The 20,818-nt window shown below is 36.6% G+C and overlaps 4 protein-coding genes across 6 annotated transcripts; 3 read left to right on the plus strand and 1 right to left on the minus strand.

Annotated features, from left to right (window-relative positions):
• Positions 1–45: 45 nt before the first annotated feature.
• LOC132177825 (FAD synthetase 2, chloroplastic-like) lies at positions 46–4,071 on the plus strand. Its single transcript, XM_059590291.1, has 5 exons — positions 46–362; positions 1,366–1,418; positions 2,275–2,410; positions 3,280–3,455; positions 3,538–4,071. The coding sequence occupies exons 1-5, from the start codon at positions 109–111 to the stop codon at positions 4,044–4,046; spliced, it is 1,128 nt and encodes a 375-aa protein (XP_059446274.1). The 5' UTR covers positions 46–108; the 3' UTR covers positions 4,047–4,071.
• A 1,393-nt stretch (positions 4,072–5,464) lies between these two features.
• Positions 5,465–9,654, plus strand: LOC132178101 (uncharacterized). Of its 2 annotated transcripts, none has more exons than XM_059590556.1 (6): positions 5,465–5,776; positions 6,723–6,854; positions 7,069–7,916; positions 8,015–8,120; positions 8,716–8,921; positions 9,246–9,654. In XM_059590556.1, the coding sequence occupies exons 3-6, from the start codon at positions 7,165–7,167 to the stop codon at positions 9,514–9,516; spliced, it is 1,335 nt and encodes a 444-aa protein (XP_059446539.1). In that variant the 5' UTR covers positions 5,465–5,776; positions 6,723–6,854; positions 7,069–7,164; the 3' UTR covers positions 9,517–9,654. The 2 variants fall into 2 exon arrangements, with proteins under 2 accessions (XP_059446539.1, XP_059446540.1); XM_059590557.1 differs by having other exon boundaries at positions 6,729–6,854.
• A 795-nt stretch (positions 9,655–10,449) lies between these two features.
• LOC132179895 (uncharacterized) lies at positions 10,450–13,122 on the plus strand. 2 transcript variants are annotated; one of them, XM_059592687.1, is made up of 2 exons: positions 10,450–10,991; positions 11,922–13,122. In XM_059592687.1, the coding sequence occupies exons 1-2, from the start codon at positions 10,661–10,663 to the stop codon at positions 12,836–12,838; spliced, it is 1,248 nt and encodes a 415-aa protein (XP_059448670.1). In that variant the 5' UTR covers positions 10,450–10,660; the 3' UTR covers positions 12,839–13,122. The 2 variants fall into 2 exon arrangements, with proteins under 2 accessions (XP_059448670.1, XP_059448671.1); XM_059592688.1 differs by having other exon boundaries at positions 10,460–10,991; positions 11,949–13,122.
• A 2,399-nt stretch (positions 13,123–15,521) lies between these two features.
• Positions 15,522–16,872, minus strand: LOC132179473 (GEM-like protein 4). The gene is made up of 4 exons (XM_059592205.1): positions 16,614–16,872; positions 16,452–16,532; positions 15,934–16,208; positions 15,522–15,844 (listed from the first exon to the last, which is right to left on the minus strand). Exons 1-4 carry the CDS (start codon positions 16,765–16,767, stop codon positions 15,671–15,673), a joined length of 684 nt encoding a protein of 227 aa, XP_059448188.1. The 5' UTR covers positions 16,768–16,872; the 3' UTR covers positions 15,522–15,670.
• Between the last annotated feature and the right edge of the window lie 3,946 nt (positions 16,873–20,818).

The following is a 20,818-nucleotide window of genomic DNA, read 5'->3' on the forward strand; positions in this document are numbered from 1 at the left end:
TTAATTTATTCAAAAGCTTGATTGATCCAACTCGAACGCAGTAATATGGTCACGAACAAACCGGTGAACATTAATACATTTCTTCTCTGTTCGTAGCAACTGACGATAATGTTGGCTGGCGGCTCTCGTATCTCGCACCACCTGCGAGAGTGCGACCCGCGCCTGGGATTAGGGTTGGGGTTTTACAGCGCCAGAGTCGTTGAGCTCTCTTGCGCGTGCCCTCCCAAGCCTTCCTCTACACCCGTTCTCGCTGCGACTCACCACCACCACCATCGTCGATTGCGGCGCACAACTTCTTCTTCTTCTTATAGCATTCACTCCAAGTCGCCTGGAGACTTTTCTGCATTTTCCGATTGCTTTAGGTTCGTTTCTATTCTCTCTGTTTCTAGTATTGCTTGAAATTTTGATGTTCGCGCCTCTGTTTTAGTGGCTGAGAAAATGCGGCACAAGGGAAGAAGAGTAATTTTTGGTTTGTGTGAGACATGAAAATGACGGCTTAATTATACAATTCCATTGCTTCCTGATTGATTTAGGTGCTGTTCTAACTTCTATTCGATTTTGTTTTTATTGGTTCCACTATTGCTTTGTCCTCTTTTTGGTTGCTAAGAAAACGTGGAGTGAAATTAATTCAGATTTATACATCAGTACACATTTATATATGGTTGTCACTCATGCAAGATGCAATTGGGCCTTCAATGTTAAAGCTTTTAGGAGTCTTATGGAGTGGTGTACAAGTATCTGGAGAAATTATTAACAATTGTAGACTGTCGAAACTACTTGAAAGGATCTAATGCTGAAATTGTTAAGTAATTCCCTATTCATAAACACATGATGGGAGATATTCTAGGGACTCGATAAGACTGCTCGAAACATAGAATTTTGTAGGGGCTTGAAAACAGTCAATTGTTGGGCACTAGATTTAGGTCTCTTAAGTATCTGTTAGGGCAAAAATATCCTTTCGCCGACTTCAACTAATTACTTGTTGATCTTTAAGTGTTCAAACAAAATGTTGCAAATAAAAACAGGTATTTTTTATGGTCTGCTTTCTCATTAGAATCATATAGTTTGGCTAATATGTGGAGTCCACATAAATTGAGCTAAAAGCAATTGAAAGAAGAGAATTTTCATATCAGACACAAATAATGATGTCTTACGATTCTGTAACTACACTTTAAAGTATTTGCAGAACAGAAGATCCCTCTTTGGTTGTTGAAAAGGTTGTAATGTAAAATCATTACACCATAAATTTATCCATGCATATATGTATATATATTGCTTCTTCTACTTATCAAAAAAAAAAAAAAATGTATATATATTGCTTCTCATGTTTTTTCAAGAATCTGATTTGCTTCTCTTTTTGCAAAGCCAACGAGAAGAGGATCATGAGCTTCCATCAGAAGGATTGTCTCCAGTGGCAGGTTTCTTTCATCCTCTTTTATCCGTTCTCCTGTATTTATATCCATATATATAACAAATGTTTTTAATTATTTAATACTGCAAATGAAAAAGCAATCGTGCTTTAGAGCTTTCTTTTTTTCTTTTTGATTTGGCCGAACTCTTTCTCGTTGTTTCTCCATGTGCCTTAATAGTGTTTGCTGACATCAGTAGTATGGTAAATTTATAGTTTATAGTTTTTGTTTTTTGAAATTTTCTCCTGACCGTTAACTAGGTATTGCTTATTTTTCTAGCAATTGAAATATTTTTTTTTAGTAAGTTGTAAGGAAAGGTTTATTAACTCCTAGAATCTCCTATTATTATGGAGTCAAATGCATGTGGATCATTACATTTAGAGCAGTAGGAATGAAAATAATATTTTTTGATAGTTTATATGTGAAAGTTTTATTTACTCCTAAAAGCTATCCCTTTTTAGAATCAAATGCCGATGGATCACCTGTTTTAAACTATAGATTTGCTGAGTATCATCAATAACAGATGATGTGGAGCATTTGGGGTTTCAAATGCATTCAGTGATCCATTAATGCTATTTGAGGCTTTTTTGTTTCATTGACACGAAGAGGCTATGATAATGAAGCACTCAACATTTGAAAAGTGCAGTATAACCAAAAGGAAAAAGTTAACATGTGGTATCTAATAAATTTTCTCAAGATTGATTAAAAATGAGGGCCAATCTCTCTCGGTCTGTCCAAGTAAAAGTGAGTTGAATGCAAAGTTGTTAGTGTTCGATATAGTATGTTAGCAGTCCTCTATATCTCTTTCCATACATACATATATATTCCCAAGAAATATAATCAATGGGTCCGTTATCATTTCTAGGAGGAATAGTAGCATTGGGAAAGTTCGATGCCCTCCATGTTGGTCATAGAGAACTTGCTATAAAAGCAGCCAAGGTTGGGCGTCCATTTCTTTTATCATTTGTTGGAATGGCAGAAGTACTTGGTTGGGAACCTAGGTATGGATATTATTTATCTTTATTATTTGTTTATTGGAAGTCTTCTTTCTCTATGATTTGTGGAGTAGTTGTCAATTGTTTTTGCCCTTGTACTTATTGGAATTTTACTTTTGAGGTATAAAAAAGTTGGCTTTGTATCAGACGAAGTAAAACTGGTAGTTAGTAAAGCTTTTCCTTCGTTATATTCATGCGGTGCTGTACTCAAGGCCAGTTTATGGGTTGAAACATTCCTATTTGCCAGCGGAAAAGGGTTACGAAGTGATCTATATTTAAGATGGTGGTGGATATAACTTTACAACTTTGGGATGTGGTATGGGATAGCTTAAGAGACGAATTATTTGTATCCAAGTAAAGAACGAACAAATGCATTACCAATTCCATTTCATTGGTTTTCTTCATGATCTATATTCAAGAAGATCATGTATCCATTATTGTTTAGGTTGGTTGCTTCTAATTACTGATTTGATCCTTGGGGCTTGCACTTGTACTAAACAGATCCCTTTGGTACCAAAATTATCATGCCGATCCCTGGGTTAACTAACTGTACAAAATGATCTTGCCGTCCATATGGTAGAGGGATACTGTTTTACCAAATTCTGCCAATTTCATGCGCAAGCATCAATAACCTTAAAATAGTTTCAGGATATTTTCTTCTTTTTCTTGGTACTTATTAACATGCTATGTTTAATACACGAAATAGAGTGACTTGTCTTATGGGAAATAGATATGATTTGTCTTTATATTTTGAGGAAAATCATTTCTTTCATTTGCAATGCCCTCTGCCCGTATAAATTCTTCCAAATATTCAAGCTGTGAACTCCAATAACTTAATTGATTTTTTTTTTTTAAAAAAAATTACTTTTGAATAGGGCTCCCATAGTTGCTAAATGTGACCGCAAGCGAGTTCTCTCCTCTTGGTCCTCATACTGTAGTGACATGGCTCCAGCAGAGTTTCAAATTGAATTTTCCAGTGTCCGCCATCTCACTCCCCGACAATTTGTTGAGAAGTTATCAAAAGAGCTTGGAGTACACGGAGTTGTCGCAGGTAAATATAATTGGGAATTCAATTGTTCATTTTATTGCATTATTTATGAGTCAGAAATTCTCTTGATGGGAAATTTTGGCAGGTGAAAATTACCGATTTGGATATAGAGCTGCTGGTGATGCATTAGAGTTGGTGAGGCTGTGTGAGGAGTATGGTATGGAGGCTTGCATAATAAAGTCTGTTATGGACAAGAACGAATATGCCAGGAATTTAAATGCCAATGATTCAAAAGAGAGAGGACAAGTCTCATCCACCCGTGTTCGCCGTGCCCTTGCCGTAGGCGATATGAGGTATGTTTCCGAGCTTTTGGGTCGTAAACATCGTCTTATATTGATGGCAAAGGATAAGGGAGGATTTAGTAGCAACGGAAGTAGAGTTTCAGTCCCAAAGTCGTGTTTGTTAAATCTAGCACCAAAGGAGGGTCTATATGAGAAGTGTTCCATTGTTGTTGGTGAGGAGAAAGTAGTAGCTTGTAAAGTGGTTATTGACATTACACACGTCCATATTGAAATGGACGAGCTAGGTATATGTAACATTGCTGGTAATCAAGACTTGCGGCTCTTACGTATTGAATTTGGTGATTCAGTTTAATACATTTTCTCTCATCTGATTGTCCTTTCCTACTCCTTGACTCACCAGAGTAGATAGGAATATATGAAAAGTGGTGTATAAAGCCAAGCAGAGCAGGTGCTGCTAGTGCCTGAAAGCAATCGTGCCAAATAATGGTATTCTTGGTAGAGAATTTAATTCTCTAAAACAATATTTGTATAGTTGTATTAAGTGGAGCATAAAGCAAGCTTAAGGTGCCTGATAGCTATTTGTGCCAGATGATCATTGATGCTTGTATATGGCCATGGAGTATAGATCTCAACTTCCTGAATCATTCTCACTTCGTACCATAAAGTAGGCTCCCATGGATATGGATGTGAACGTGAGAATCAAATATATTTGTTGAATACGTGTTAGTTTAATAAAGTAAACTATTAGGAAAAAAAATAAAAATAAATTGTCCTTTTCTTTTAAAATTATATTTATGGGGTCATGTTTTTTAGACAAAACAAAACTCACGAATAATAGTAATATTTTATAATCAGATTCCTTCTTATTGCTTTCTTAAATATTTCCAAATAAAATATACAAAATTTCCTTGTTATTATATCTAAAATATAAAATAATAATTATAATAATATTTTCATTCTCTAAGTTTTCATTATTTTTTGTATTTCCAAACACAATGAAAAGCTTCAAAAGTATGTATATATCCACGAGTAATGATTTTTAACACACCAGCGTGCTTAAACAGTATGCACGCCGGTGTTAAAATATTATAAAATATTATTAAAATAATATTTAAACAGTAAAAAAATAATATAATATAATATTTTAACACCGGCATGCTTACTGTTCAAGCACGCCGGTGTGCTAAAAATCACTACTCTATATCCACTTATCCATTATTGTTGTTTTTTAAAGATATGCATAAATTACGATTTGACTTGGACCAAGAAGTTTTTGATTTGGCTTAAGATTTTTTAGCCGTTCAGATTTAATTTCACTTTTTTTTATTTTATTTTTTTTTTATATAAGACCATTGAAACACCCCATTGGGAAGATAATTAACCTACATAGAGCGGGTATATTATTAAAAAGTTCAAGAAGATTAAGTTTCATATTAATTCTTTTACCATGTGATATTGAACTTAACTAATTTTTTTTTTAAAAAAAAAAATTAACAACGTATATATAATCACCACTTTCCCTGCCCTTTGCCGTTACGCTAAAAAATAAAAAAGAGGTCACCGTTGACCTCATCCATCCAAAACAGATGACAGAATCTTTATGGGCAGCCACGACTGTCAGGGACTCCATTCCACCGTCCTCTTCCTTTCCATGGAACATTTTATCAGGATATCCTCTTCGAATATTATATGGGATTTTTATTTATCATCATCTTCTAATTCCTTATCAATTTTAAATACAAAGATTAATACAAATTAAATGTAATATATCTGCTGGGGCTAGAGTTCATCTCATTCTTTCATGAGGCGTGCTCCGATATGGTTAGAAGTTGCGTAGACGTAAATATAGCAAATGTTATCAAGATAACGTTGTTGGGATTTGAAGCCGCACAACAAAAGCAAATTACAAACAAATATTAACACCAACAAAAAAACCATAATCTCGCTCCGTGACAATCTCCAATTACCAATATATATAGGAGGAGGAGAGGAGGGGCAAATCTGTTTCCTTCATTCGTTCGTTGTTTGTTCGACAAGAAGACACGAGCAAAACCTTTCCTCTTTTCTATCTCAGATTCTCAGGTCAGTTCCTCCTCTCTCTCTGTAATTTCTTCCCGTTTATTTACTATTTGCTTTTCTCTACCTCCTCTCTCAGTTGAGTATCTAACTTTCTGTTGTCAATGGCGTGCGTTTTTCTATTCTATTAATTTGTACTGAATTTGATATACCCGTTGTTTGCATTAACGATTTCTGCCATTCTTTGCCGACCTTTTTCAATTCCATTATCTTTTTATTTCAAATTGAAAGATTTTTATTCAACATTCTAGGGTTTCCGGTTCAATTAATTCCCTACCGTACCGTTCTAATTTTGAAAAAAAAAAAAAAAAAAAAATCTTTTAAAATAACAGGATTGTGGACTTGAATTCCCAGCTTATTGTGATTCAAAATTATCCCCAAAAAATGACCAAAAAAAAAAAAAAAAAAAAGGCAAAATGAATTATGTGCTCGATGACCGTGTTCCGGTTCAAATCGTTTTCCTATCGGAGACGGAAACGGAGATAGGGGCAAAAGGATTCAATCTGAGCGTTCAAGTCTGATTCGAAGTTCGTTGCCTTACGTAACCGTCTCGGTTATATTCGTTTTCCTGTCCTACCAGGACACAGAGACGGGAACGGATACGGATGCGTGTGGGCGGGATTCGGGTCTTCTTCATAAACGTGTCGCAAAGTTTTTTGTTCGGTAGGGACAAAACAGTCTTTTCATCTCCTCTCCTAACTTAGCGGAGGATAAATCGGTCATCGCTGTCGTGTCCCTACAGAAAATGACCCGAAAAGAGAAGAGTTGATTCAACACATTAAGGTTAAGCAGAACCCACCAATACGTGGCGTCCTTTGATTGGCTTCTTTTACCGGCAGGCTTAGTTGGACGCAGTTTAAGCACATGTTTTTTTTTGTTAATTCCTTTTTCTTAGTTATTTGATTAATTTCATCGAATATTGTATATTTGTATTAATAAGACTTTCTTGCAGTTGCAGGTACGCGGTTGTGAAGAAGGGATTTTGACCCAAAAAGGAAAAGTTTCTTGGTCCGGTGTACAGGGAGAATCGGGCTGTCAAGAACATTTGGCAGCCCGATTATTTTGAATAAATCCAAACACCCAGGTAAGAATATTATATAATGTTAAACGAATATGCCCCGCTTTTGCGATATTCTTGCGTTACTCTTAGTCGAATATACTAGCTGCTAGATTCTTGTTTGTTTTCCTTTGTGTGTTGCCGACTCTTTCTGATTCAAATCTGATACATTGGTTATTATTTTGTTCATCATTATATTCGAACTCGTCCTTAATACTCCAACTCCAACTAATTTGGGCAGGTGGTTCTCATTCTGATTTTGGGCGGCTGTCTGGCTTTGGTTATGTGTGAGGTTTGGTTGGTCTTGGTATGAGAGATTTTGAGTTGTGTTTCCAATATGGGTTCCTTGTCGGGAGTCCTTCAACGGCCTCTGGTTGCGGCGGCTGCCGTTGCTGCAGCTTCTTTTTCTGCTGATCTTTCTGATAAACTGCCATTTCGTAGATCCTCTGATACTTGTTCTACATCAGATTTAGTGACTTCGACGCCTTGCAATTCCTTGCAAGAATCAAAGCTATCATGGGTTTCTCATATCTCGGTTTCTAAGCTTTCCAACCTGCCGTTTGTGACTAGAATTCGGGCGCCTGTTCCTAATGTTAACTTCCGGGTTCCTGGTTTAGGCCGGGATTTTGTTCCCAACTTGGTCTACTCTTCTGTTGCTTCTTCTCCGCTACTTCTTAATTTGTACCAGTCTGCAGATTTGGCAAAATCTCCAAACCCAACTGCATATGGGCAGAGTATATCTACCTCGCCCTCTGAGGTTATGTATAGATGGCATTTACCGGAGCCAGATGCCATAGATGTTTCCGGTACTTCTGATTGTTCATCGGCAAAGTCAAGAACAGTGGTGGTTTTGCTTGGATGGTTGGGAGCAAAGCAGAAACATCTTAATAGATATGCAGAATGGTATGCTTCGAGGGGGTTTCATGCCATTACTTTTACTTTTCCAATGGCTGAGATTCTCAGTTACCAGTTTGGTGGGAAAGCTGAAGAGCATATAGAGTTGCTTGTGGACCATTTGGCTGATTGGTTGGAAGAGGAGCATGGAAAGAACCTGGTGTTTCACACCTTCAGCAACACCGGATGGTTAACGTGAGTATTCCCTCTCGAACATACACCACAGTTTTCTTATTTTTCCACTCAATGGATTCATTTTGCTTGATTTTTGTTTGGATTTACCTTGTAAACAGGTATGGCGTCATTTTGGAGAAGTTTCAGAAACAGGATCCTTCTTTAATAGGAAGGATTAGGGGTTGCATTGTAGATTCTGCACCGGTTGCAGCACCTGATCCGCAGGTAACTGGTACTCTCCATTGTATGACAGGTTCTTGTTCACATGATCAATCAGACATTCAAATCTGGGGAGGAGTAGATTTTGTCCCTAGAATCCCTTTGTGTGGCAATCATAGCCTTTTGTGTACTATTAAGAATGTGTGGCCATGCTTTTGCACATGACTGTTGCATATATGGACGTTCATTGAAAAGTTAAGCTATAGGCCAGCTGTTTTTACTTTTTGTGTGGCGTTAATTGCAATATATGTCCTATGTCTTGTGCATTGTGTTCTAGGTACAACTGTGTTGGTGTTGATTTTTTTAGAGTTTTGTCGTTGTTGCTTTCAATTGTATATTGTCACTGCCTTTTAATATTGAAAACTGCCCTTTCTTTCATCAATAAGTTGATAGACTGGTATTTGGAATTATCTTTGTTTCTCTTTTTCTGGGGAAAGAGGGCGCTATGGTGTGTGGAGATTATGATTTCTATCTTCCTATTTTCTCATTTAGAGTTTTTGAATGGGTCTATGCGTTCGTGTTTATATTTTGGCAGTCTTGAGTGCCGGACAAATGTGCTGGACAATCCTTATTTAGTCCTCCTTCCTTTTCTTCTGTGTAGGTCTGGGCTTCAGGTTTCTCTGCGGCTTTCCTGAAAAAGCGCAGTGTTGCAACAAAGGGAAGTATCAGCTCAAATGAATCGGGCATGGAGGTATTGGTTGGCAGCAATCAAGCCGTGGAACTTAAACCTGCAGTGACTGAAGCAGCTTTGCTAGTAGTTCTTGAGAAGTTCTTTGAGGTGGTTTTGAATCTTCCTAGAGTTAGCAGGTAGTTGTGCTTTGCTAAAATGTCACTTCTCTATCATTACATTTTCTAGGTACAACCTAGTCAATCAAACATGAGGAGACAGGATTATGCAGATTAAATTAAAATTTCTTTTATTATTTTGGAGAGATGAATCACCCTCTAGTAACTCTTTGTTTCATACAAAATGGCTAAGCATTGTATTGAAAATTTGCCCATGCATTATTATTGCATTCATTTTAAGGCTATCTATTTGCAACATAGCTCTTCATAAATAGCTTAGTCAATGTCAGCAGTTTGTTTCACTATCTCTCAACTCATGAAAGCTTTTTATTGCTTGCATCACAGGAGGCTTTCTGATGTATTGAGCATGCTATCATCTAGGCAACCAAGCTGTCCACAGTTATACATCTACAGCTCTTCGGACAGAGTCATTCCTGCAGGTTCGGTGGAATCATTCATAGAGGGACAGCGGAAGGCTGGCCGTGAGGTCAGGGCCTGCAACTTTGTGTCCACGCCTCATGTTGATCATTTTAGAAATGATCCAAAACTGTATACTCTGCAGCTTACCCAGTTTTTGGAGGATTGTGTGCTTACTTGTTGCAAGCGTTCTCAATAGTCAAGCTCATTGTGTCACTAACCTTGAGACTTCAATATTTTTTTTTTAACCTCAATTTATACTTATTACAGCTCACAACTTATTCATTGACATTGTTGTAGAGGTTGCTGAAAGCAATCGAAACTAGTTTTAGCTTTCTGTTCTTCTTTACAATGTAAAAAACAAATACATCAACAGGTTATATATATATCATTCAATGCTCAGTAGAGTTTATCTGATATAAATAAGTTATATTATATCTCTCATTCAATATGTAAAAAAGTGTTATCTATTCTCGGCCTACAATTTGGTATTGCAACTTTTATTATACATTTTTTACAAACCGAAATAACAGGACGCTTGATACTTCTACTAAAATGTAAATTGTCACGTAACAATTTAATTGTCTGAGTAAGTTTGCAAGAAAGTTGTAGTAAAAGATGTGTAGTATTTCAATCATTTTTCTAATATTTGGTGTAAGTGGAAATCAAAGTTCCAAAAGCAGCGGTAGTTTTAGGGTGTGTTTGGGATTGTGATTTCGTAAGATTTTAAAAGATATCATAAAACGTAAATCTGTAATTTTTATAAGCAAGTTATGAGTGTTTATTTAAAAAAAAAAAAAACGAATTTAAACAAAAATTACACCTTTGCGATTTTAAAAAATAGCAATTTCAAAAATATAATTTTTAAAAACATAATTTTTAAAATTATAATTATTAAAATCATAATCCCAAACTAACCCTAATTTTCTACGGTCTTGAAGATCAAGGGTTTCATTCAGTCAACGAGGAATTCACCAAGGCTTTGACTTTTTATTTATTTATTTTTTAAGCTTTGCAAAAGACTTCTTGTGGTGACAAAGAAAATGATGTGATATGGATTATGGAAAATGGAATCATGAGTAGGGAACCCACCAGTCCACCAACAACAATGATGGAATGATAGAGACCCACCACCCTTCTAGACGAAACCACGAGAATGCCCCCGGAACAAACAGCTCACAACACACCCACCGGCCACCGTGGACATTTAAGTAACTTCACCATCCAAAGAACGCTATTTGTATTCCATCCCACCATCTTGGACCAACCAATTAAGAAACCTTAATCCTAATCTCCCCCGAAAATTGGGGTTTAGGGATTAGGGATTAGGGGCGCTGCAAGCCATGGCGTGGAGCGTTTGCATCAACGAAATCCTGACGGACGACGAGCTGCGAGCGATTCTGGGGAGGCTGGGGAGCGATAAGGACAAGGAGGCGTTCGGTCTGGTCTGCAAGAAATGGCTGTACCTGCAGAGCACCGAGAGGAAGAAGCTGGCAGCGCGTGCCGGGCCCCACATGCTCCGCAAGATGGCTGCCAGGTTCTCCAGGGTCGTGGAGCTCGACCTCTCTCAGTCGGTTTCCAGGTCATTTTATCCTGGGGTTACCGACTCCGATCTCCGCGTTATTGCCGATGGGTTTAGGTGCCTCAGAGTGCTCTATTTGCAGAATTGCAAGGGTAGGCTTTCTGTCCGTTTCCGGGGATTTTTTTTTTTTTACTTAGAAATAAAAGGGTATGGAACTTGTATGGTATATGTAATTGTGCTTTTGTGCTTGATTTGCAGAGTTGGAATGGTAATTTTGATGGTTTTTGTTGTTTTTGAGTTTAGTGGATTTTCGGAATTTTAGTGGTTAGTTGGGTTTGGTTTGTTTGATTAATTTCGAGTTTTTATTTGCATGAGAACAAAAGGGTCTGGAACTTATAGCGGAGATCTCCTAGATCTACTTGTTAACTTTGCGGAACTTAATTGGACATTTCAGTTTGTTTGGTAGGCTTTGGTTGTTCGAGATTGGTGAATTTGTGGAATTGAAATGGGTATTTCATTTTGTTTGATGGGTATTGATTTGTTCTGGGTAAATCTTTGCTTTAATTCAATAAAGAAGTGTGGAATTTAGCTTTAAGAGGTATTTATGAGTGCTGAATTTGCAGAATTGTGTGAGTAATTTTTCTGGGATTCAATTGTTTGGGAGTAGTAAATTTGTGGAAATGGAATGGGTATTTTGTTTGTTATTTCAATAAATTTTGTGATTGATATGCATAAAATGCTGTCCTGTTTGATTTCTAAAAGAAGAGATCAGTCCCTTGAAATTAAGAATATTGTCTTGTCTGTCAATGGAGTTGTAGAGAATTTCACGTCATATTAATTGATTTTAAGAATATGAATGCTCATGCGGTTTGATCGTGGGTTGAAGATATGGTTTGGTGATTTTTATTGCTGATGAAAAAGCTCATCGTAGCTTATATGAATTCCCAGTTTTGATGTTCGATTGTTCTTGAATATCCTGCCATTTTTATCTTGGATTATATCCTTTGTTTTTTCTTTGAATAATTCAATTGATGAAATGGTTCATTCACTGTTGACCTATAGGCTTATTTCTTTGTTATCAGGGTTTCCTTTGTTATTGTTCTTTGCAGGAATTACTGATGCTGGCATGGTTGAAATTGGACGCGGTCTTTCTTCCCTACAATGCTTGGATGTATCCTATTGCAGGAAGTTAACTGACAAGGGATTGTCAGCTGTTGCTGAGGGCTGTTGTGACCTACGAAACCTACATCTTGCTGGCTGCAGATTTGTTACAGACAAATTATTACATGCTCTTTCCAAAAACTGTCATAATCTGGAAGAGTTGGGGCTGCAGGGATGCACCAATATAACCGATTCTGGACTCACAGCTCTTGTAAATGGGTGTCGACGGATCAAATTTTTGGACATCAATAAATGCAGCAATGTTGGAGATAGTGGGGTTTCAAGTGTTTCCGAGGCTTGCTCTTCTCTTAAGACGCTTAAGTTGTTGGATTGCTACAGAATTGGGGATGAGTCTATATTGTCCTTGGCAAGATTCTGCAAAAATCTTGAGACTCTAATTGTAGGTGGCTGCCGAGACATCTCTGATGAGTCTTTAAAATCACTTGCTGCTGCTTGTAAAAATAGTCTGAAGAACTTGCGGATGGATTGGTGTTTAAATGTGTCTGATTCTTCATTGAGATGCATCCTCAGTCAGTGCAGAAACCTAGAGGCTCTCGACATCGGGTGTTGTGAGGAGGTGACAGATGCTGCTTTTGAGGGTTTAGGCACTAGAGAAATTGAGTCGGGTTTGAAGGTTTTGAAGGTTAGTAACTGTCCAAAGATTACAGTGGCCGGAGTAGGTGTGCTTTTGGACAAATGCAACTCTCTGGAATATCTGGATGTGAGGTCATGCCCACATATTACGAAGGCGGGTTGTGATGGGGCTGGATTGCAATTTCCTGCATGCTGTAAAGTGAACTTTGCAGGGAGTTTATCTGAACCTGATGTTTTGGTTTAGGAGCCTTCATTTGAACAGTTTGGCATCCTGGAAAAATTCTTCCCTTTAAAGCTCTCACACAGCAACCACTGCTTCTGAAAGCTTGACGGGTTACTGCAACTGGTGAAGGGTTAATCCTACAATTATTCCTGCTCATCTCCCTCAGATTTTACATGTATGTGTTGCGTGTACATTGTCTTCTTCCCCGCCTCTTCTTTGAACTATGAAATAATGTAGTAATTTGTTCCCTGGCCAGGATTGGATATTGGCCTAATAATATAATTATGAGCTGTTGCAAACAATTATCTCATTTCATGTCCAACCGGAACAGAGGAACTCTGTAGATTAGGATGCATGAGAGGATTTCGAAGATGGCTGATTGTGTTTAACAAAAATAGCTTGCTTTGTAGAGCTAATCTTGGAATTGGAAGGCTTGGTTTGTTAAATAGATTAGTTTAGAAATGTAAAATAATGGTTATTAAAATACTTTTACGTCTCCATGGTGATTACTAATGGTAATATCATCACGTCAAAATGCAAAAGAAGCATATACGTTAGTACGTTACTGGTGGTTTTTATGAACGATCCGTAAAATTACTCCATTATTAGAGCAGCAGAGTTTACTGGTTTTGGAACCTAGATACTAAATGTTATGTAATCGGTGGTACATTTGATCTAACGGTTGATATTAAGTAATCGTTACTAACAATTATAATCTAACAGTAATTATAATAACCAATAATTATAAGATTGATTTGATGGTCAAGATTAATCAGAATTGGTGGGGGCAAATAAGTACTTCTCAAGGAAAACGACCTATAACGCATCTTTAAGAGCATTCATTTTTCTGTTTCAAGCTTTTGTACTAACAAAATAGTTTGTGAGTGGTCTACGGTTCATCCGTAAGAATAAAGGCACTTGACATACAAGATGGTGTGTTGGGTTGCTTTGAGACAAGGTTTTGTAGAAAGCTCCAAGTCTTCTTTTGAGTGATTTTTCAAGAATTAGGGGAAAGGTGGTTTGGGAACTTTGAATTAGTCCATTCAGTTTTTTTTTTTTTTTTTTAATAAAAAAAAAAAGAAAAGAAAAGTTGAACTTGGCTCTTCTATTTTACTATATTTTGATGGTAAATGACTCTTCTGCTCATAAATATCATGAAACTGTTATGGATTTTATGCTTAATTTGAAAATGGATTTCTCTTGTTATGAAGAAGAGAAAAAGAAGGCAGGAAACTATTCCGTTTGAGTGGGATGCTAATTGCTCAAAAGCAAGTCATCTTACTAACCTTTTCTACGTACTGGGATCTAAAAGATTATACAAAATATGAGAGGAAGTTGTGTGAAGTGTTGTTAAAAATAGCTTTATGAGGTGGCATCTTTACTTTCTGATGCCAACCCTCTTTTAATAGTAATGAAAAATTGCAAAAGAAAGAAATGTTTTCTTATATGGAGACATGATCTATTTGCCAAAAGGTGGAATACTAGCCTTTTCTAAATTGTGGGAAGTTGAATGGGCCTTTAGTTTTTGTTGGAAGTAATCTCATGAAGTGAAGTTCTTGGAAATTGCCTCAATATATGGATGATACATTTACCAACTTCCATGAGCTTATGTATGTTATCATGATGACTGGTGGGAGCTCATAATTTCAAAGCTAGAGGAATTGGAAATACCTTATAAGCATTGGTGGCATGCTAAGGAGTTTAATGGAGACACAACTATGAAGCATGATGAACAGGCCTAGATATACAGCAGGAATCATGTAGAATAAGAGAACATGATAGAGAGAGTTTGTTTAAATTGTAAGAACCCTTACTAATTCCGACCATTATGTCAGAAGAGTTGATTGACTAGTGGCATGCTCATAATTTTAGGCTAATTTCCTAGATATGTTCATCCCTGCTCCAACAACTTCCTCAATACAGGATCAACCTTCACTATTCTATAAACATCTGCAATTATGGTGGACTCCTAACAATAAGTTCGATTCTCATTCTAGGAGCCTCCTGATCTAGACTGATGAAGCTTTTTGCTCAGATTTGAACCTTCTGCTGGTACATGATGCCCCATGTATGCTGCATTGGTACTAAAGTAGGAAATTTATGTGCTGATACAAAAAGGTAGCTGGATTATGATGCCTCTATCCACTTGCTTTGGTCATGTTAATCCATTTTGCAAATTCTTGAGTTCTGTTCAGCATTAAATCCTTCCCATATTAGTGGTTCTGTTTTTAAATGTTTCCCACATTGATATAGACAATGATCCCATTGTATGTGCAGAGGTTAACCACCTGGTTTCTGCATTTTTCTTGGCCCAAATAATTCTCCTGAGCTTTCTAGTGGAAGACAAGTGTCCAAAAATAAGTTTTGGAGCTGATCTATTTCTTGAGAACTTCTTTTTGTGGCCACTTTTTTATGTATCCTGCTCATGGTTCCCTCCAAAAGATAAATTGTTGACTATCAGTGTTTTTCTATTTAGTAGTAGCCTCACTGTGGTTGTTCATTTTGACTCTTTAGATGCTATCGCTACTAGCTTTTAGTCGTTTTACTCTGCAACTATCCCACAAATTAATTCATACAGTTATGAGCATGTTTCACATGGCAGATAGTAAAGAAGGTTCAACAATTCAGAGTAGGTAATGCTTTGGTTCGATACAAAATTCATTTTCTTTTGCATATTGTTTTCTGTATGAGTAGACAACATTGGTTGAAGAATCAAAAACCATCTTCTCATTAAGTAATTATATACAATGTCTTTAACTTCCTTCACATCTGCCTAATTCATGTAATACATTAACTGAAAAAACAGGGAGAAATAGTTGTTTTTAAGGCACATTCGAGTGACTTGTATTATTTCTAAGCATGAGAGATTGCCTGCTGAATAGATTTCAAAGCTTTCTGATAATTTAGGAAACCCATGAACCAGAAGTCAAAATCATCCACAGTTAATATTTCTATGTACTTCTGCGATGGCTTCTTTACATTCTCACTTTGATTGACTCTCTTTATCTTGTTAAGCGGAATAATAACCTGCACAAAATAGAAGGCACTTAAGATATTAGCAATCATGGAGAGAGACAGAGACAGAGAAATTAAATACATATCACCATGTGATTTACCTTGTAATGGGCTCTAAACATTTCTCCTTTTGGAGAAGAAATTTTGATTGATCTCTCACTGCAAAAGGCAACCTTGTCGGCGGAGATAAAGAGGAGACCTGCTATAGGACCAGCTGTGGTTGATATATAACATTGGGAGGCCTTCAACAGTTTTTCTCCTTCTCTAACACTAAATAATTGTCTGAATATTTTATCCATTCCACCTACTTGAAGAACTCTAGCTCCCAAGCTCAACTTTCCCTTCACAGTTTCACTGATCTTGGGCCCCAGTCTCACTGCAATTCATAACACTTAAAAGTTAAACTTCTTTTCATCTATAGGTGTTTTTGGTTGTTGAAACATGGAGAGGAAATAGCAATGTTTGGATCTTATAACTGCATAGTTATCATTCAATTGTAAAAGGTTTCATCAACTTAATCTTCTCTCTTTTCCTTTTATCTTAATGCAAACTAAACAAAAATTATTGATGGAAGTGGAAGAAAATAACCATGGATTATGGAAGGCAATGAAATACTTACCATGCTCTCGAACTCCATGTGCTAAATTGTCTGCTTTCTTTACAAATTTATTCATCATACTAAGCACAGTATATGTTCTACCTGCAATATGAAAAAGACCATTTCATTACTAGAACACCTTCATTGAGAGAGAGAGAGAGAGAGAGAGAGAGAGACTCTTACTTTGTTTTGGTGTAGAAGAAGGCTGATTTGCAGGAGAGGGAATATGGTATTGGCTAGCAGGAACGACCGAGTATTCTTTTGATGAACCCTCAACCGGCTGTGCTGCAGAGCCGATAGGAATCCCAATAACAGGTTTTGGAATTGGGTTTTCCATATTGAAGAAATGATAATAAAAAAAAAAAGAATCACTTCTTCTGTTTGTCTTCTGCAACAACTTCTGCAGAATGTTCACCACTGTCTGAGATGAAGCAAGAGATAGCTTACCCAGGTTGATCAAACCTTGCATCCCGGAAATGTATTTAAAGGCTTAGTTATGGTAGAAGATTCTTACTTTTTGTTGCATGGCTCATCAATGGCTCATCACGCATTAAAGGCACAGACATGGACTCTTAAAAGATTAATAATTTCTGAAAAAAAATAATAATAATATATTAAGTATATGATGCTTTGGTTGCTTTAATAGCCAGAAATTGTTAAAAAAAGTCCAAGTCATGTGTCATGTTCTTCCTAGTATGAGGTGCATTTTGTTTTTTTTTTTTTCTAATAATGTCGTCTATTTTTATACAAGATTTAATGGGAATAAAGTAGTTCACACCATAAAATCAGGATCCTATTCCAAAATATTTGGACGCGGTTAGAATTAGATTCTTGGACTTTTTAACATTAATTAATATTATAGCTAGTATATATAGGATGAACTTGATAGATCACAGCTCTTTGGTATATAATTCTAACCATGAAATTGAAAATTTTGTATGTCCTATTTCCGGTGTTTGCATAACATAATGAGTTGGCTTGGTTTGAGTTTTTGATTTTCATTGTTATAAGATTAAGGATGTTTTCTTGTAACACAAATAACACTTTCTAGCGGTGGTGGACGTTGGCCCGTATGGCGAAATCACACCAAAATTCTTGTGTTCCTTTTTATTTTTCTTCGGTTCCGCCGTTCTCTTACGTTTTAAGTTTATTATAAACTTCTACATTCATAATGGATAATGTATGTATTGGAATAAGAAAAAGGTTGCCCCTTGAATTGAAATGATACTTTTAGGGAGATAACATTCCATTTCATATACATAAACTAGCCAATTAATCCTAGGTTTCAAGTATTGACCAGGTCTTGGAAACTTTACAGAGAAGGACAGAAATAATCTTACATCTTATTTACAAATTATCTAATTGCATGGATTTGTTTTCTGCCATTTTATTTATATAATTCTTTCCATGCAATCTGTGGAAGATGACAGCCTAGCGCATATGGATCCATGGAAATATAAAATAAATAAAAATATATATATATATTGTGACTGTGAGAAGGTGTGGAATTCAAGCTTTATGAGATGGCATATTAACTTTATGATGCTAATCTCATTTATTGTATCTTGTAGAGGGATTAAGGGCATTGGTTATAGTATCTTCTTGGCCATAGAATTGAGAAGAACTTTATATCCTGACCCATTTTCTTAAGGGGGAAGAAAAAGAAAAAGAAAAAGAAAAATAAAGAGTTCCACGTGTGCAAATCTTTTGTGTGATCTTTGTATCTTTCAGGCTGAGGTGTGAATGAATCGGCAGTAGGCCATGGCCATTAAGGCGTATTTACTTGTTTGACAAATAAAAAAAGAAAAATTAAATGAAAAATAGTAGTAGGTTGGAATTTGGAGGGTGGTGGAAACAAATAGGAGAGTCGGGTGGGGTGTCGTGTTTATGTGAAAGGGATTTGCCACATCGTATCCACATCACCCTGTTTCCCCCTTCCCCATCAACCATTCAATTCCCTCAAGTCCTAAATCTGCTGATTTGGCGGCAAACGTGTCGCCAAAGCTTTCACATTCACCTAGTCAATAATTTGCAACAAAAGATATTGACAAATGAAGTCATAATATGAAAAAGTAAATTATATATATATATATATATATATATATTCAAATTGGTCTAGGAGTCTTTAGACCAAAACTCAAAAAAAAAAAAAAAGTATTTGTCGAAATTTCAAATAAAACCCTAAAAATTCATTTATCCCAAAAATCTGTATCAAACATCCTTGTGTTTTGTCTCATTCTGACTTTAAAAGACATCTATTTTTTAGGTCAGTTTCAATTCAAGACCTCCATTAGTATTTTAAGGCCCAACTCAAACCACGAAGGCCCAACTAGTGAGAAGTGCTTTTAAAGTTATGCTTCGTTTATTTCGCCATAAAATGATTTTCGAAAAATATTTTTCGTATTTTCGGGTGTTGTGCGACGTAAAATAGTAGTTAATGAAAAATATTTTACCTTTGACCAAAAGTTCTTTAATTTTCGGAAAATGATTTACATTTTTAAAAACTATAAACCATTTTCCGAGTTTGAGCATCTCATTCTCAAATCAACGAACCTTGTCAAGACTCGCCCAGGACCCCACCAAGTCTTGACCGAGACCCAATCGGACCTGCCCAAGACCCCGTCGAGACTCGCCTGGGACCTGATCGGACCTGCTTGGGACCCACCATGAGTTGCCCAGGACCCGACCAGACTTGCTCGGAACCTTACCGAGAACTGCCCAGGACCTACCTGGGACTTGACCAAGACCCAACTGGACCTGTTCGGGACCTCGCCGATGCCCAACCAGGACATGATCGGGACTTGAGCTAGACCCAACCAGACATGACCGAGACTTGAGCTTGACCCAACCAGACATGCCCGAGGCCTCGCCAAGACTCACCTAGGACTTGCCTTGGACCTTGCTGGGACTTGACCATGATCCCACCGGGACTTGCCCGAGACCTGTCTAGGACTTGCCCTGGACCACGCTCGAACTCACCCAGGACCCGCCGGGACCTAATGTCGAAAAATATTTTTGGTGGAAAACATTTTTCGGTATTTGGCACGTAGGCATGGTCCTGGTTGGATCCCCAACATCGAATAGTATTTGGTGTGTACAAAAAATCATATTAAACTCTAAATTACGAAAATGTCCTTGTTGGGTCCTGGGCAGGGTCCTAATAGGGTTTAGACGAGTCCCGGGTGAGTCGTGGTGGGGTCCCTGTGGGACTCGGTTAGGATACCTCTAAGACTTGTTCGGAACATTTTCGTAATTTAGAGTTTAATATATATATATATATATATATATATATATAATATTGTGATTTTCCGTAAGTGCGAAACACCAGAAAATATTTTTCAAGAAAGTATTTTACATCAAAACAAATAGAGCCTTATATTCTAATGGGATCCTTTGGTGGAGGAATGGCCGCTATTGGCTATAGTCTATAGACCTCTCTCGTCTTCTAAAAAATTTATTTATTATAAAATATAAATAGTCAAGTCTATATATTTGAGCCAAGATATTTAGGCTTCGCCCTTGATTTTATTATAACAAAAATAATTATACCTAAACCTTAAACAACTCAAATTTATCCTAAAGCTACAACTCAAATCCGTCATTAAAAGAATTAGGCACGAGCAATAGTCATGAAAGAGTTCTTAACTCAGTAAAAGTATTAACGTAAAAGTTAAAGCATCTCAACTACAATAGAATGTCGGATTTTATTTTGATAGGCGTTTGAATTAAAAATTGAAATATACTAAGAAATTTTTTTTTTTTGTTTTCTTTTGTTTTTTTGTTAATACCAATGAATACTAGTTTTATTTTATTTTTATATTAATTTAAGCTTCAATATTAATCCAGTCTTAAAAGGCTTAATTACCTCCTAACAAAGCTTAGTTGATGGGATAAAACATCATTGAAAATGGCTTTTGGATAAATCAAGATGGTGTGCATACATATAGATAGTAACAATCTGATGTCGATCTGTGGATGTCTACAAATTACTCTAATTTTCTCTTCGATGATTTTGTTCCCGATCTGTGGATGTTTACGAATCGCTCTAATTTTTTCATCAAGGATTTTCACCCTAACGGGAACAAAATCAGTTCATTGTATTTTATTCAAAGTATGAAGAAAAGCAAGTAAATTGAGATTACATGAATTTGAGTAAGCAAATTGATGCAACAAACTTGACTATAGATGATAAAGAGCATCATTAAGTAAATATAGATATCTTAATTGATAAGGGAAGTATTTCGTCACCTAACCAACTCTCTAATTCCCTTTATTGACAAATCGATTTCGTTAAACTGAAGTTTACGTACATCCCTAAGTATGATGTTCACAAACCATCGTATTGGAATGTCCTAATTCGTAATCCTTTACTTACCTCTACCATCACC

Source organism: Corylus avellana, chromosome ca4 (genome assembly GCF_901000735.1).
Source record: "Corylus avellana chromosome ca4, CavTom2PMs-1.0".
NCBI classification, from domain to species: domain Eukaryota; kingdom Viridiplantae; phylum Streptophyta; class Magnoliopsida; order Fagales; family Betulaceae; genus Corylus; species Corylus avellana.

Excerpts from the sequence above, each read along its gene's own strand:
- LOC132177825 (XM_059590291.1), top strand. The coding sequence starts at position 109 with ATGTTGGCTGGCGGCTCTCGTATCTCGCACCACCTGCGAGAGTGCGAC. Across the intron at positions 2,411-3,279 it reads GTACTTGGTTGGGAACCTAG|GGCTCCCATAGTTGCTAAAT; the intron begins GTATGGATATTA and ends ACTTTTGAATAG. Across the intron at positions 3,456-3,537 it reads AGTACACGGAGTTGTCGCAG|GTGAAAATTACCGATTTGGA; the intron begins GTAAATATAATT and ends AAATTTTGGCAG.
- LOC132178101 (XM_059590556.1), top strand. The coding sequence starts at position 7,165 with ATGGGTTCCTTGTCGGGAGTCCTTCAACGGCCTCTGGTTGCGGCGGCT. Across the intron at positions 7,917-8,014 it reads AGCAACACCGGATGGTTAAC|GTATGGCGTCATTTTGGAGA; the intron begins GTGAGTATTCCC and ends CCTTGTAAACAG. Across the intron at positions 8,922-9,245 it reads AATCTTCCTAGAGTTAGCAG|GAGGCTTTCTGATGTATTGA; the intron begins GTAGTTGTGCTT and ends CTTGCATCACAG.
- LOC132179895 (XM_059592687.1), top strand. The coding sequence starts at position 10,661 with ATGGCGTGGAGCGTTTGCATCAACGAAATCCTGACGGACGACGAGCTG. Across the intron at positions 10,992-11,921 it reads CTATTTGCAGAATTGCAAGG|GGTTTCCTTTGTTATTGTTC; the intron begins GTAGGCTTTCTG and ends CTTTGTTATCAG.
- LOC132179473 (XM_059592205.1), bottom strand. The coding sequence starts at position 16,767 with ATGGAAAACCCAATTCCAAAACCTGTTATTGGGATTCCTATCGGCTCT. Across the intron at positions 16,209-16,451 it reads ACATGGAGTTCGAGAGCATG|TGAGACTGGGGCCCAAGATC; the intron begins GTAAGTATTTCA and ends TATGAATTGCAG. Across the intron at positions 15,845-15,933 it reads TGTTTAGAGCCCATTACAAG|GTTATTATTCCGCTTAACAA; the intron begins GTAAATCACATG and ends TATTTTGTGCAG.